Source organism: Schistocerca cancellata, chromosome 11 (assembly GCF_023864275.1).
Source record: "Schistocerca cancellata isolate TAMUIC-IGC-003103 chromosome 11, iqSchCanc2.1, whole genome shotgun sequence".
NCBI classification, from domain to species: domain Eukaryota; kingdom Metazoa; phylum Arthropoda; class Insecta; order Orthoptera; family Acrididae; genus Schistocerca; species Schistocerca cancellata.
Window position 1 is genome coordinate 175,184,859 of NC_064636.1, and position 15,480 is coordinate 175,200,338.

The window sequence follows — 15,480 nt, forward strand, 5'->3', positions numbered from 1 at the left end:
CTATCAGCTCGAAGACCGTGGCTGCGGTTACCCTTGACGCTGCATCACAGACAGGAGCGCCTGCAATGGTGTACTCAACGACGAACCTGGGTGCACGAATGACAAAACGTCAATTTTTCGGATGAATCCAGGTTCTGTTTACAGCATCATGATCGTCGCATCCTTGTTTGGCGACATCGCGGTGAACGCACATTGGAAGCGTTTATTCGTCATCGTCATACTGGCGTATCACCCGGCGTGATGGTATGGGGAGCAATTGGTTACACGTCTCGGTCAAATGGTTCAAATGGCTCTGAGCACTATGGGACAACATCTATGGTCATCAGTCCCCTAGAACTTAGAACTACTTAAACCTAACTAACCTAAGGACATCACACAACACCCAGCCATCCCGAGGCAGAGAAAATCCCTGACCCCGCCGGGAATCGAACCCGGGAACCCGGGCGTCGGAAGCGAGAACGCTACCGCACGACATCCGTCTCGGTCACCTCTTGTTAGAATTGACGGCACTTTGAACAGTAGGCGTTACTGTTCAGATGTGTTACGACCCGTGGCTCTACCCTTCATTCGATCCCTACGAAACCCTACATTTCAGCACGATAATGGACAATGAGGACAATATTATGGAAATGGAAGAGGATGTAGATGAAGATGAAATGGGAGATACGATACTGCGTGAAGAGTTTGACAGAGCACTGAAAGACCTGAGTCGAAACAAGGCCCCAGGACTAGACAACATTCCATTGGAACTACTGACGGCCTTGGGAGAGCCAGTCCTGCAAAACTCTACCATCTGGTGAGCAAGATGTATGAAACAGGAGAAATACCCTCAGACTTCAAGAAGAATATAATAATTCCAATCCCAAAGAAAGCAGGTGTTGACAGATGTGAAAATTACCGAACAATCAGTTTAATAAGCCACATCTGCAAAATACTAACACGAATTCTTTACAGAGGAATGGAAAAACTAGTAGAAGTCGACCTCGGGGAAGATCAGTTTGGATTCCGTAGAAATACTGGAACACGTGAGGCAATACTGACCCTACGGCTTATCTTAGAAGCTAGATTAAGGAAAGGCAAACCTACGTTTCTAGCATTTGTAGACTTAGAGAAAGCTTTTGACAATGTTGACTGGAATACTCTCTTTCAAATTGTAAAGGTGGCAGGGGTAAAATACAGGGAGCCAAAGGCTATTTACAATTTGTACAGAAACCAGATGGCAGTTATAAGAGTCGAGGGACATGAAAGGGAAGCAGTGGTTGGGAAGGGAGTAAGACAGGGTTGTAGCCTCTCCCCGATGTTATTCAATCTGTATACTGAGCAAGCAGTAAAGGAAACAAAAGAAAAATTCGGAGTAGGTATTAAAATCCATGGAGAAGAAATAAAAACTTTGAGGTTCGCCGATGACATTGTAATTCTGTCAGGGACAGCAAAGGACTTGGAAGAGCAGTTGAACGAAATGGATGGTATCTTGAAGGGAGGATATAAGATGAACATCAACAAAAGCAAAACAAGGATAATGGAATGTAGCCAAATTAAGTCAGGTGATGTTCAGGGTATTAGATTAGGAAATGAGACACTTAAAGTAGTAAATGAGTTTTGCTATTTGGGGAGCAAAATAACTGATGATGGTCGAAGTAGAGAGGATATAAAATGTGGACTGGCAATGGCAAGGAAAGCGTTTCTGAAGAAGATAAATTTGTTAACATCGAGTGTAGATTCAAGTGTGAGGAAGTCATTTCTGAAAGTATTTGTATGGAGTGTAGCCATGTATGGAAGTGAAACATGGACAGTAAATAGTTTGGACAAGAAGAGAATAGAAGCTTTTGAAATGTGGTGCTACAGAAGAATGCTGAAGATTAGATGGGTAGATCACGTAACTAATGAGTAAGTATTGAATAGGATTGGGGAGAAGAGAAGTTTGTGGCACAACTTGACCAGAAGAAGGGATCGGTTAGTAGGACATGTTCTGAGGCATCAAGGGATCACCAATTTAGTATTGGAGGGCAGCGTGGAGGGTAAAAATCGTAGGGGGAGACCAAGAGATGAATACACTAAGCAGATTCAGAAGGATGTAGGTTGCAGTAGGTACTGGGAGATGAAGAAGCTTGCACAGGATAGAGTAGCATGGAGAGCTGCATCAAACCAGTCTCCGGACTGAAGACCACAACAACAATGGACGACTGCATGTTGCAGGTCCTGTAGGGGCCTTTTTGGATACAGAAAATGTTCGACTGCTGCCCTCACCAGCACATTCTCCAGATCTCTCACCAATTGAAAACGTCTGGTCAACGGTGGCCGAGCAACTGGCTCGTCACAATACGCCAGTCACTACTCTTGATTAACTGTGGTATTCTGTTGAAGCTGCATGGGCAGCTGTACCTGTACACGCCATCCAAGCTCTGCTTGACTGAATGCCCAGGCGTATCAAGGCTGTTATTACGGCCACAGGTGGTTGTTCTGCGTACTGATTTATCAGGATCTGTGCACCCAAATTGCGTGAAATATAATCACATGTCAGTACTAGTATAATATATTTGTCCAATGAATACCCGTTTCTCATCTGCATTTCTTCTTGGTGTAGCAATTTTAATGGCCAGTAGTGTACATACCATACAATGGACATTTCTCCACATATTCCAATCGTCTGTTAATAGTTATAAACAGTACCTTAATTCTGAACATTAAAATTAAAAAAAAGTGCTAATGCGTGATATTCCCCACCCCTGATGTAATGATATGCAAAATACTGGGTAATAACACGTAAAACAAACAAACCATAAAAATGTACAATACTTGCTATTTTTATTTGCTTATTAGTTACTACAAATAGTTAGCAGTATATTTAAGAACTAAATAATGTAATCTACAAACATCTAGTATAATTTTCGTTTTTTACATTTTTTGTCCATCGCAGCGACCTTAGTATATGCCTTATTAAAAAGTTCTGCTAACTCATATGGCGTAATTTTTTGATACACCTGTGACTTTATATACATGTCACATTCACGATTGAAGGCTGATTTCAAAGAAGAAAAGAATGTATCATTTAGTGGTTGAAGCTTGTGAGAAGTGTGTGCAGGTATGGTTACCATGGCAATAGAATGTTTTTTACAAAATTCAAAAATATCAAGTGAAATGTGGCTGCTGTGATTATCTAAAATCAGCAGCACAGAGTCTTCAATAGTTGATTTTACATTGTTCTGGAAATGTTGGATCCATTCGAAAAATAATGAGTCATTGGACCAGCCATTGACAGAGCCATCATATATTGCTCCAACTCGGCCACCTTTAGAAAAGAGATTTGACATCCTCTTCCTGGGAAAGATAAACGTAGGGGGGATGTAGCTACCAGCAGCACTGAAACAACATATCACATTCACGTTTTTTCCCCTTTCCCAAGACGTAGCCCCACCTTTAGGAGCCAAAATTCTCTCGGGCTTTTGTACAGTATTTATGTCCGTTTCATCTACGTTGAACTCTCGCCCCTCTTTAAATTTATATTTTTCAAAGACATGTTCTAAGTTTTTAAAATATGCATTAAACTCTTCTTCATTAAACGCCTGTGTTGTGTTAATGCTAGTTGCTTTAGGTTTTCTCATACTAATAGTTGAGTTTCTTTTTAAAAATTGAGCTAGTCAATCATTTCCAGCTAACCTAGATGACTTATCAAAATTGTTTGTAATGTTGTTAGCCTCTGCATACTCAAATGCAATCTTTCGCAGCTGGATGCATGTAATACCATAGAACACCTTGGCCATTGTAATAACATGATCCCTAATCTAATTTTCCTGTTCTGTCGAAAATGTTGGATTGCTTCCAAGTTTTGGAGCCTCAGTATTTTTAACGTTCATTCTCGATCACAGAGTAGCTTCATGAATCCCTAAAGCTGTTGATACTTTTCTTACTTTTCTTCCAGATTTGATGGCATCAAGAGCCTTACAAAGTTCCTCTTGCGTCCATTTTGCTTTCTGGGTTTTTCTTTTACAAATCTACCCATCTACAATTAAAAAAAAAGAAACTCATTAGTATTGAAAATATAACCTGCAAGGGGGAATACCACGCACTTCAACAGCTGCATGGCATTGCCCCACTGTAAGTTCGATGACTAACCTAAGCATAACTCGGCACCTAATTCAGATAGTGGGGCAAATCTACAATTAAATTAAAGGTTTCATCTAGGGGTAGTAGTTGATACACAAGAAATACATTAAAGCAACTTATAGTAGCACTTACCTTGCAAAATACAGCTGACCAAAATTACATGAGACACGCCGAAAGTATACAATACTTCACTGCTCCAACAATACCACTGAAAAATGGCTGGCGTATGCCGCGTAGTAGTTGTTACTCCTGCCGGCAGGGTGTAGCACCAACTGGGAACAGCTTGCGCCATTCAAACTGCGTAAATGAGTCTGCATGGTATTACCCACATGTGTGTAATTCCCCCACCTTCCCCTATTTATAATTTATTAATTAAGATTTCCATCAAATTGGTAAATAATATTTTTATTAGTGACTAATTTTAATCATATTCGTTGATTGTCACACCAGTCCTGCATTTATGATGTTTCACTGTTATATGTAATAAATGTTATGTAAGCCTATTACAATTCTGTTGACACATTCAAAATTCGTTGACCATCTTTAGTTGTTTACACAAAAACATTTGACAATTCTGTCCATGAACATGTGACAGTATCCACCAAGGAATAAACTACTACAAAAAATTTTCTAATGGGATTAAGGAGACTAGTAAAGGGAATGGTGTAAGCTCAATTTTTCAGGAGAAACCATACATCATCACCATGATACCCACGTCTCTTGATGGTGTGGATGTATGGTATGCAGAGTGTGCAATGGATGGTATTAAGAAATGAATGAACAGTACAGCAATAGATTTATAGCACTAGATTTTTGTGTTTTCAAAGTAACTTCATTGCAAGAATACATGCGTAAACAAATATTGTACATTAGAAAAAAATGGAACGACGTTGCACTGTTACTGACACTCCTTTCTTGCGTCCAGATATCCTGAATATGTTATTTCCCTAAATTACTTCAGGCTAATCCCCAGTTGCTTCGTACTACAATGCCATGGCCGTCTGCCTGCCCTATCCTTATGGAGTTCCTCATGGCAAAGAACCATACTCCCATTCGTCACAGATCGCGTCATCAGAGTACTAAGAATATATGGTATTGGTGCTGTGTTTATACTGGTAACAGATCAGTGTGAGTGAACACTGTAAAGAATGTACGCTCAGAACCTGCCATAGAAGGAGTACATAAATTGTCTCCCACACATGGTCAAGCATACATAGGCAGTACAAACAGATGCATGAACTCCTTGTTTAAGTAATGGAAGAACAACTGACATGTGCGAAACACAGATAATCAGCATCAGCGGAACATGCACTGGCAATAGGGAAGTTTGAGATTCGTCTCTCCAATACAATGCTTTTATCAAGATCCAAGCCCGCCCCCAGTAGCTGAATGGTCAGCGTGACGGATTTTCAATCCTCTGGGCCCGGGTTCGATTCCCAGCTGGGTCGGGGGAATTTTCTCCGGCCAGGGTCTGGGTTTAGTGCTGTCCTCATCACCGTCCGATCGCCCTCATCGACTGCAGGTCGCCGAAGTGGCGTCAAATTGAAAGATCGGCACCCGGCGAACTGTCTGCCCGAAGGGAGCCCCTAGCCATACGATTAAATAAGATAAATCAAGATCCAATACCAGCGTGCTACGATTTACGGAGAGGATATGAAATCTCTAAAGCACGAAAACAACTTTAATGGGAAAGCAGAAGGAGTAGGGCTGAATAATGCAACCAGCGCCAACTGTTCCCCGGTAGAAGCTCTGTAACACATACACTGGTGATTCTGTGCTCTTAGGCAGCTGTCTGATGACACCACAACTCGACCGTCTCGTGAATGTGTACAAACAGTTTAGCATACTAAGATTTTTAAAGTATGAAACTGCTACCTGAGTCTTCACAGTTTCTGATGATGTCTCCAGCATTTGTGAACGAAACGTTAAGCTGCCTGACTCCATAAAGCGAAGTTTAGCAAGGACAAAAACACCGGTCGTGAGAGCCTGCGTTGTAGGACAAATACAATTTGTTGCCCTGCTCCTACTATGTAGTGTTCCAAAATTTATAGTTCAAAGTAAATAAATGAAGAATGGAGATGTTGTACCTAATCTTTTCACGTAGAATACGTTCTAACCTCAACTGTGAAGTCAACACTAAATAGTATACTAATTTTTGAATAATTAATTTCAGAAGTAGAAAGTGGCTATCCTCAAAATGATTATCATTACAAATTTGATTCCGGGAAATGAGATTATGCTGCATAGGGCCGAAGCACCTGTAACATACAAAACTGAACATTCTCTGTATGGAGTGATACCCTCAACATAAAACACGTGTGCGGGAAATTGATGAGGCAGAAGTGGGGTGCGGCGTGTCCCTGCAGAGACGGAGTCCCACGCAGCGGGGTGGCTGCAGCTGGGCGGGTCAAATCGCGGTCTGGCCACCCAGTTTGGGATTTCCCCCTATTTGTGTAAACCTATTTAGGTGAAAGAATAGTAAACGGTTGTGAAAACACACTTGGCCTCTCAGCAGCAAATAAGCCTGAGTTAATAACGAGGATCAAAACGTATACCGGGATCAGTGAACACAGGTTTATCGTAGAGAGATTGAATATTGTAACCTCCAAATCCTCCAAAAATAAACGAATAATATACCTATTCAAAAAACAGGTAAAAATTCACTTGATGCCTTCCTGAGACACAATCTCCACTCCTTCCAAATGAACAATATAAGTGCGGACCAGATGTGGCATGAATTCAGAGAAATAGTATCGGCAGCAACTGAGAGATTTATACCAAATAAACTAACAAAAACGGAGGTGATTCTCCTTGGTACACAAAACGGGTCAGAACGGTGATAGAAAAACAACGAAAAAAACACGCCAAATTGAAACAGACACAAAAATCTCCAAGATTGGCCATCTTTTACAGAAGCTCGAAATTTAGCGCGGACTTCAATTCAACGTGCTTATAATAGTTTCCACAACGAATGTTTTTCTCGAAACCTGCATGCGGTCGCTCCAAAGATAATATGACAGTGATCTTATCGATACGCGCTGCTGCTGCCACTCATGGGCAGACAAGCCAGCAACTTAGTGACACCAGTAAACCGAATAAGAAACGAGGCGACACTTCGGTAAAGACAAGCTGGCAAGCAAGAAACGGCACGAACACGAGCCGCACAGGGCTCAACGCCCCCCCCCCCCCTCCCCTCAAACATGAACCTGGGGGTCACATGCCCAAATAAATTGACCAGGAACTCCTTAATGAAAGCAAAGGACAATGGCCAAGAAAAAGCCGGAAGCTAGAGTATGGCTTGGACCCATCCATGCAGAGGTAACACCTGCCCACTGGGCGCCCGACATCCCTGCACCAGGAAGGGACCGACCCAAGTCCCGCAAGATGACCAATTCAAGTACCATTGCTAGCTCAGCAACGAAAAGAAGCGAGATACCCGCTCGAAGCCAACCCGACAGTGGAAACACATGCCGATAGGCAACCCGACATCCCTGCACTGAAGAAGGTACTGGGCTATGTCTCACAAGATGACAAACTTAAAGGACTATTCGCAGTTGAGAACGAAAAGAGCTACCAGAATTTAAGACAATAGCGTGATGTCTTATAACTAATGCATTAATTGTGCCCGCACCCTATCTAACTTACTACCCCTAGTTTGAGTGTCTTCCAAAACACCAGTGGTGTCCTCAAGGCTCCTAGTAGCCTTGAACGAAACTCAATGGCTGCGTCTATCTGAACCACCACCTCAACCACGACGTCAAGCTGGTGAAGAACGATAGCACGCAAGCGAGCCACTAAGTCCGGAACACTGCCCTCAATAGGCTCAACAGGCCGATTCCAGGACACCGCCTGACCGCCACTGAAATGTTGTTGTTGTTGTAGTCTTCAGTCCAGAGACTGGTTTGATGCAGCTCTCCATGCTACTCTATACTGTGCAAGCTTCTTCATCTCCCAGTACCTACTGCAACCTACATCCTCACATCCACTGAAATAAGTCACCTCAAAACAATCAACAACCAAGAGAATATGGTGCAACACTAACAAAAATACAATTCCAGCTAACAGTAACTGTAATGGAAATATCACAACCGTAACCACGCTCTGCTATCAGTTCCTTCCTTGCGCAAACATGTCGGATGGCGGCAAGACAAGAACAATACATTCTGTGCGCGATGGCAATGGAGATACTCTTGAAGACAGAGCTGGCAATGCAGACTTACTAAACACAACCTTCTGAAATCCGAAGAAGAAGTAAATATTTCAGAACTCGATTCAAGAACTGCTGCCAACATGAGTAACTTAGAAGCAGATCTCCTCGGAGTAGTGAAGCAACTTAAATCACTTAATAAAAGCAATTCTTCTGGTCCGGATCGTATACCAATTAGGTTCCTTTCAGAATATGTTGACGCATTAGCTCCATACTTAACAATCATATACAACCGTTCCCTCGACGAAAGATCCGCACCGAAAGACTGGAAAGCTGAACAGGTCACGCCAATATTCAAGAAAGGTAGTAGCAGTAATCCTCTAAATTACAGGCCCATATCGTTAACTTCGATATGCAGCAGGATTTTGGAACATATATTGTGTTCGAACATTAGGAATTACCTCGAAGAGAATGATCTGTTGACACATACTCAACATGCGTTTCGAAAACATCGTTCCTGTGACACACAACTAGCTCTTTATTCAAATGAAGTGTTGAGTGCTATTGACAAGCCATTTCAGATCGATTCCGTATTTCTGAATTTCCGGAAGGCTTTTGCCACTGTGCCACAGAGCTTGTAGTGAAATTGCCTGTTTATGGAATATCGTCCCAGTTCTGTGACTTGATTTGTGATTTCCTGTCAGAGAGGTGACAGTTCGTATTAATTGACGGAAAGTCTTCGAGGAAAACAGAAGTGATTTCCGGCGTTCCCCGCGGTAGTGTTAAAGGCCCTTTGCTGTTCCTTAGCTATATACACGATATCGGAGACAATCTGAGCAGCCGTCTTAGGTTGTTTGCAGACGACGCTGTCGTTTATCGACTAATAAAGTCATCAGAAGATCAAAACAAACCCTCTACCTGACACTTAAATGTGATTTGGAAAATACTGATGTAGATGTAGATGTAGACGAGACGGTTTCTGTGAGAAGACACAGTTCACCTCCTTCCCCAGTCTTTCCCATTCCGTCTTCCATTCTGACGACATCTTCGTCGACGGGATGTGAAACCCTGATCTATCTAGTCATTACTTCGAAGTCAGCGTTCCGAGTAGCATGTTAAGAGATAAAAAAAATCAATAACTGGGAGTGTTTTCACGGAATCAGTTGGACGAACTGTACCACTTTACTCTCTACTGCATACGCTGTGAAAAAGAGGAACATTTCGAACATTTACAGCCCAGGAATCGACTGCTGTAGCTGACAGTGCATGGTACTGCTTGCTGTGTTTATATTTTCGTCTACACTCTATCCATCAGTACAATGTGCATGGAAAAGGTAACCCTCTATGTTGCCAAATACACTACTGCAAAACAAAAGGATAAAACCTTGCAACTATGTTTCTACAGGAATTGTTTTATTATCCGATTTTATTGGTACATCAGCATTCTGATGTTTAGCGAAGTTGGGGAAATAGGATTTATGGGAAGAGAAAGAGCGACCAACGACTAGTAATGACATCCAAGACATCCATAAAATTCGGCGGAAAGCATTCCCTGTTTCGAACATAAAAGGTCATCCAAAAACAAGAAAAACCAGTTACTTAGATCTGTATGTGTCTCAAGTGTCTTTGCAGGAAGGAGCTAGCAGCCAGTATATTGGAAAATAAAGAAACATGGAAAGAAAGGATTTTGATGGCATTTGGGAACAGGCCTGTGGAGCTTCATATTGGCTGGGCACAGAAGGATACCTCTTGTCATCAGCGGTCGGAATAATGCCGTTAACTTCCACAGGTAGTGCTATCTCATGTGAAACTGTTCAGAGCTCATCCATACCTCCTGTCCACAGAAGAAAATGTGTATCTGCTTCAGGTGCAGAGATTTCTGAATTTCTCTTAGGTAAAGGTACTGAGTTCATAAACCACCTACTGACAACTGCGGATATTAATCCCACTGCTCATTGTATAGCATAAAATGCATTGGGTAGCTCTTCAGCAGCCATCAAACACTCTTTCCAATTTTACGCCAACTTATTCCAACTACTCCTCGTGTCACCCTACATAAAAAAGAGCAATAATTGCTTATTAACCTGAGTAATAAAATACAAAGTGCAAATAATGCTAATTATGTACACTGAAACAAACTTAAATTAGAACTAGATTAATTTGACGAAGCTCGCAAGGAACAAGTGAGACAGGAATGGCAGTCATCTTTGGTGGTCTGTCAATGGCCTATCCCTCCCCCCCCCCCCTCCCTCGAATTGAAATCCGTAGGAAACGCGGTCTGTCTGCTATTTAGAGATTTTTCTTAGGTCACCCAGTAAGCTACCTTTCTCCTTACGAGATAGAGAGCCACCGAGCTTCCCATGAGAAAGCTGTGATGAATATCTCTCAACCAGCCTTGCACCTTCCAGTTGCCTAGGAAAGGTAATACCAGAGAAAACTAAGCTGTTCTTTGACCAGTGAGGCCAACTTCTAAAAATAATTTATTGTACACTGGCGAGACGTGCTACACTGTTCATTAACAGAGCTTTTCAGCCACAGCCCTGGATTGCACAGTGTGTGGTTCACAGTTTTTGGGACCCTGACTGCACGTGCATAGCCAGTGCCACGGCAGAGCATAAGTAAACAGTATAGTCCTACCATGCACAGCCAGTGCTCAGGTCGCCATCCCCTTCTCCATGAGGCCTAATCTTCAGAACATGGCCATTCTCCCCAGGGAGTTCAACTGAGGGCTGGTCACCAGGGCAGCCCAACCCCCCTCCACTGCTGTGGGGCCCACCGCAAAAAGCAGCCCCCTCCCCCTGCTGTGTGACCCACCCAAAAAGCAGACCCCCTCCCCCTGTTGTGTGACCCACCCAAAAAGCAGACCCCCTCCCCCTGTTCTATGGCCCACCCGAGACTCCATTAGATTTGTTGTACAACACAATGAGTACAGGAAATACAATTAATTACAGAGACAGAGAGCTATTAAGACGTGTAGTTTCCCGATCCTTGCAGTCACCAATATCACCCATCTCACCAGCATGACAGGTCAATCAGTAGGGACATGTTATGAATTATTATAAATTAAATAAATAGCAATAATAGAAGATATATGTCAGTTCATTACCTGACTGACGTTTTTCACCAAACTAAATGCAGTCTTCTGGAACATCAGTTAAACAGACGTCTGTTGCTGCGTGACAATCATTATAATATTCTACCACCCTGTGCATTGTAGCGTGCTTGGATCTCTTAAGTAGCAGCGTTCCTGCAGCCATCAAGTGTGTGAGATTGTTTGCTATAACAACGCATTCAGATTTTCAAGTAATCCCAATACACTCAGTCAGTTAACAGAGCTGTTCCACTCGTCCGATTCCTGGCTACTGCAGGATGATGTTTACGAGTAGGTCATGATGTTTCTGTGCAATATTGTGTTGCAAGATAAAACTAACTGCGACCTGTTCTTTGTAAGACTGGCCAGAAGCAGTCGTCATTGACATCGATAAGAGGTGTCTGTACATCATAGGAGCCCAAAATGTGGTGGACACATTCCCCAGCTGAACCTTAGTTCAGTACTTTTACAGGTTGAGACTCCAGCCAAACCAAATGTAAAATAGGGCTCACAGAGTTGTGCGTCTATAATAAAGAAGCATACAGGCAGTTATATGTCCTTTTAGATGGGATAAAAGTTTCCCACAGGTACTTCCCTAAATATCTAGGTGTCTCCCTCTACCTCTCAGAGTCTTTTACACAGCAGTGCGCGAACCTTTCAAAGAAGCTTGGTTCAATAGTAAACCTACTGCACCACATTGTTGGAAACAAATGGGGAGGAACTGCAGCTAAAATACACAATGACGCAATTTCACTTGGGTACTCAGCTGCTGAACATTTTCCTCCAGCGTGGGAGAGCAGCACACACACAGATAAGACAGAAGGGGCCGTGATGGCCATTAACGGCTTTGGCACTTGGGCTCCCACTCAGTGGTTGCCTGCTCCATCCACTTTTGCCCCTACTAATCTCACAATCAAATATGCCAAAGTACAAATTCTTGAGACAGAGTCCAATAAGAACTCAGTCTTAAATAGTGTGTACCAGAATCCATCAACTGGGTAAGATTGCACATTTTCATCTTTGTCATTGTGAAAACTCAAGATTCAATTTCAACCATATGGCACGAGGGAGATGCGGCCACATCTTGGAGAAGTGGGCTTATAGTGCGACTGCTGCCTATGACTGTGATGCCAACAAGCAGATGGTGAGTTACGTCATGGAGGACTGCCTGCATCATGTTTTTAAATGTGGTCTGAAAGTCTTGCATGAAGTGGCACCGAGTGCCACGATCTAGTTACCAAATGTAAACATTCACCTGGGAGTACACTGTGTATCTATTGGTGTATGTTCTGTAAGGCCATACGACAATAATTACCCTTCTGTACAAGTGCACATGCTTGTCCTGTCATAGACCTGGCTGAATGTGTGCATTGGCTTTCTTGTACTTCAACAGAGACCACTCAGTTCATCACAATGTGTCAGGAGTCTTGTATACCACTCAATTTGTCTCTGATGACATGGTCACCTCTATCAACGGGAAACGTAGAAACTGGAGGTGTTCACTTTAGTTTTCACTATTGCATTCAACAAAGTACGATCAAGCCCCAAAATATCATTTGTTACATGAGTTGACTCGATATTATTTTCAAAGGTTGAACGACGTGGAATGGAACGTGACGACGCTGCAAACGGATCATCTGAGGTGTCATGTCCTCTCGCAGTCACTGGACGCTGTTCGGCGCATCACGAGAGCCATACGCGCCAGGGGAGAATGCGAGACGCACCATAAACTGAATTTCATCCGGAAGCACTTGAACAAAACTGGTGAGTATCTTATTTGGAAGTATATTATTTTTTAATAAAGCGTAATGTGCTTGTAAAGATATTCTAAGATAATGGACGCATGATGACGGAATTATGCCAGAGATGAAAACTCTGTCCTGATCAAAGTACACAGGAAGCAACAACCGTAGAACTAACTAATAAGCACACTAGAGAAAGAAACTATATCTACAGAGAATTGACTGCATATAACAAGGAAAAGTCACCGATTTGACCTAATACTTTAGGTCTAAAAAAGCAGACATGCGCGGAGCTTTGGGCAATAATTCTGGTAGTATGCAGTTGTGACCTTCTGAAGACGCAGATTTTTAACTGTCGTGCACGCTTTGCTGCCCACTGCGGCCGGCCAACCCCGGAGCGCGAAGTACAGTCGTTAGATGGAGTAAGAGGTTCGTGTTCGTAATTACTAGGAGCCAACAAACGGTAGTGCTTCACCTCCACGAGCGGCATACAGTGATGGTCAAATTGCAACATTCTCACATCAAAGCTCGTGAAACTCGTGAACGGTAAGCGTCGTGACAAGCGGCTATTCGACTAACTTTTGTACGAGGCAAACAAAAGCGCGTGGGTTTCTTTGTGCTGTTATTTTTACCTTCCAATTTGATTGCAAAAATCGTGGACAAGACATGCTAACTGTAGGGAAAAATAGTGGAGTGACGCGAGACTCTTCTTCGCGAGAGAGGATGATGATGACGATAATGAGGCTACCATTTCACCACAATCACTTTCGTCAAACAATATATTGGTACAACAGGACAGGGGCGTAAAATGAGCAAGTGATTAGTTATGAAGCTTGCTTTGAAGATGTAATGTGATCGGATATCACTTTGCCCCTTCCAGTAACAAAGGAATATATACTTCTGCAGAATATCGGAGCTACAATATTGCTAAATAATGTTGAAAGTGAAGGTGCGTGACATTAACATATTACCTAACCATATTACCTACATATTTTTTTATTTTAAATAACGTATGTTCTGCTCATAGGACAATATTTTGAAACATGTGGGTTGGTCATCACCGGTTCCACCCACCTCCTCCCTCGCTTTCACCGTGCCATGAGTATGAGAGCTCTGTATGTCACTCCACCGTGTGGTTCTAGGCGCTGTGGCATTAGGCGGCTGCAGGTGGGCGGAGCCAGTGAGAGACAGCTACAGAAAAGTCTACAGAAAAGTGTAGAAGCTGCACATTCAGAGGTCGCAAATGCGTACTATCAGAATTACAACGCAGATTTTTTTTTTGGGGGGGGGGGGGAAGGGGTGGTTCAGTTGCTGCAGTTGAGGTCTTGTAAATTGTTGTGTTCTCTTTAGCCGCTTTTACGTCGTCTCCTTGTGATGATGATCATGATGATGATGTTTGGTTTGTTGGGCACTCAACTGTGCAGTCATCAGTGCCCATATAAAGTCACAATTTTCTCACAGTCCAATTGTGTACACAGTCCAATCTATTCACTGTCATGAATGATGATGATGATGGTGAAATGATGAGGACAGCACTAACATCCAGTCCCCAGAGAGAGAAAATCTGCAATCCAGACAGGAACCGTACCTGGGACCCCGTGATACAGAGGCAACAACGCTCGCCACTATACCATGAGTTGCAGACTCGTCTCATCGTTTAGGAGAGCTGTACTGTGGAAAGCAAGGAGAGGATGTAGGTGGCCAGCATCCTCATCCTATAACACAAACTGCAAGCAATTAATAACTGGGTTCTTCATTCATAAACAAAGAACTACATAACTTAAGTTTCCATGTGCTGTGGTACAAGCTCTCTTCTGTATAGTCCATGTAGCCTCAATGCTGCTGAAGTAATAGTCAGCTATGTTCACTATAAGGTTGCTATGTGCTGCCAGTCCCTGTGCTAGATGCTAAGTCTGTGGCTCCATCTTGGTGGCACACTGGATCTCCACAGCTGACTTGTACTGGCATAACTGGCCCTTTGGTCTATGGTGGTGATCCTAAATACTGGTGGCTGAGACGGCATTGGCGGCACATTTCCGCCATGTCTTGTCAGTGGCCTCTACCCATACTCTCGTATCAAAAAAATGGCTCTGAGCACTATGGGACTTAACACCTATGGTCAGCAGTCCCCTAGAACTTAGAACTACTTAAACCTAACTAACCTAAGGACAGCACACAACACCCAGCCATCACGAGGCAGAGAAAATCCCTGACCCCGCCAGGAATCGAACCCGGGAACCTGGGCGTGGGAAGCGAGAACGCTACCGCACGACCACGAGATGTGGGCGTATACTCTCGTATCCTCTATGCATGATATGCTGGCACCAGTCTACGCCAGTATATAAATGAACCTTTTTCTGTGTAAAACACGAACTCAGATTGGTGATGTTTGCTTG

At 43.0% G+C, this 15,480-nt stretch overlaps 1 protein-coding gene across 1 annotated transcript in view; it reads left to right on the forward strand.

The window, feature by feature from the left end:
- Positions 1-15,480, forward strand: part of LOC126108420 (uncharacterized) — a 99,103-nt gene that overhangs the window by 16,663 nt on the left and 66,960 nt on the right. The window contains exon 3 of the mRNA XM_049913627.1: positions 12,934-13,106. Coding sequence (XP_049769584.1) covers positions 12,934-13,106 — 173 coding nt within the window. The remainder of the gene's footprint in view (positions 1-12,933; positions 13,107-15,480) is intronic.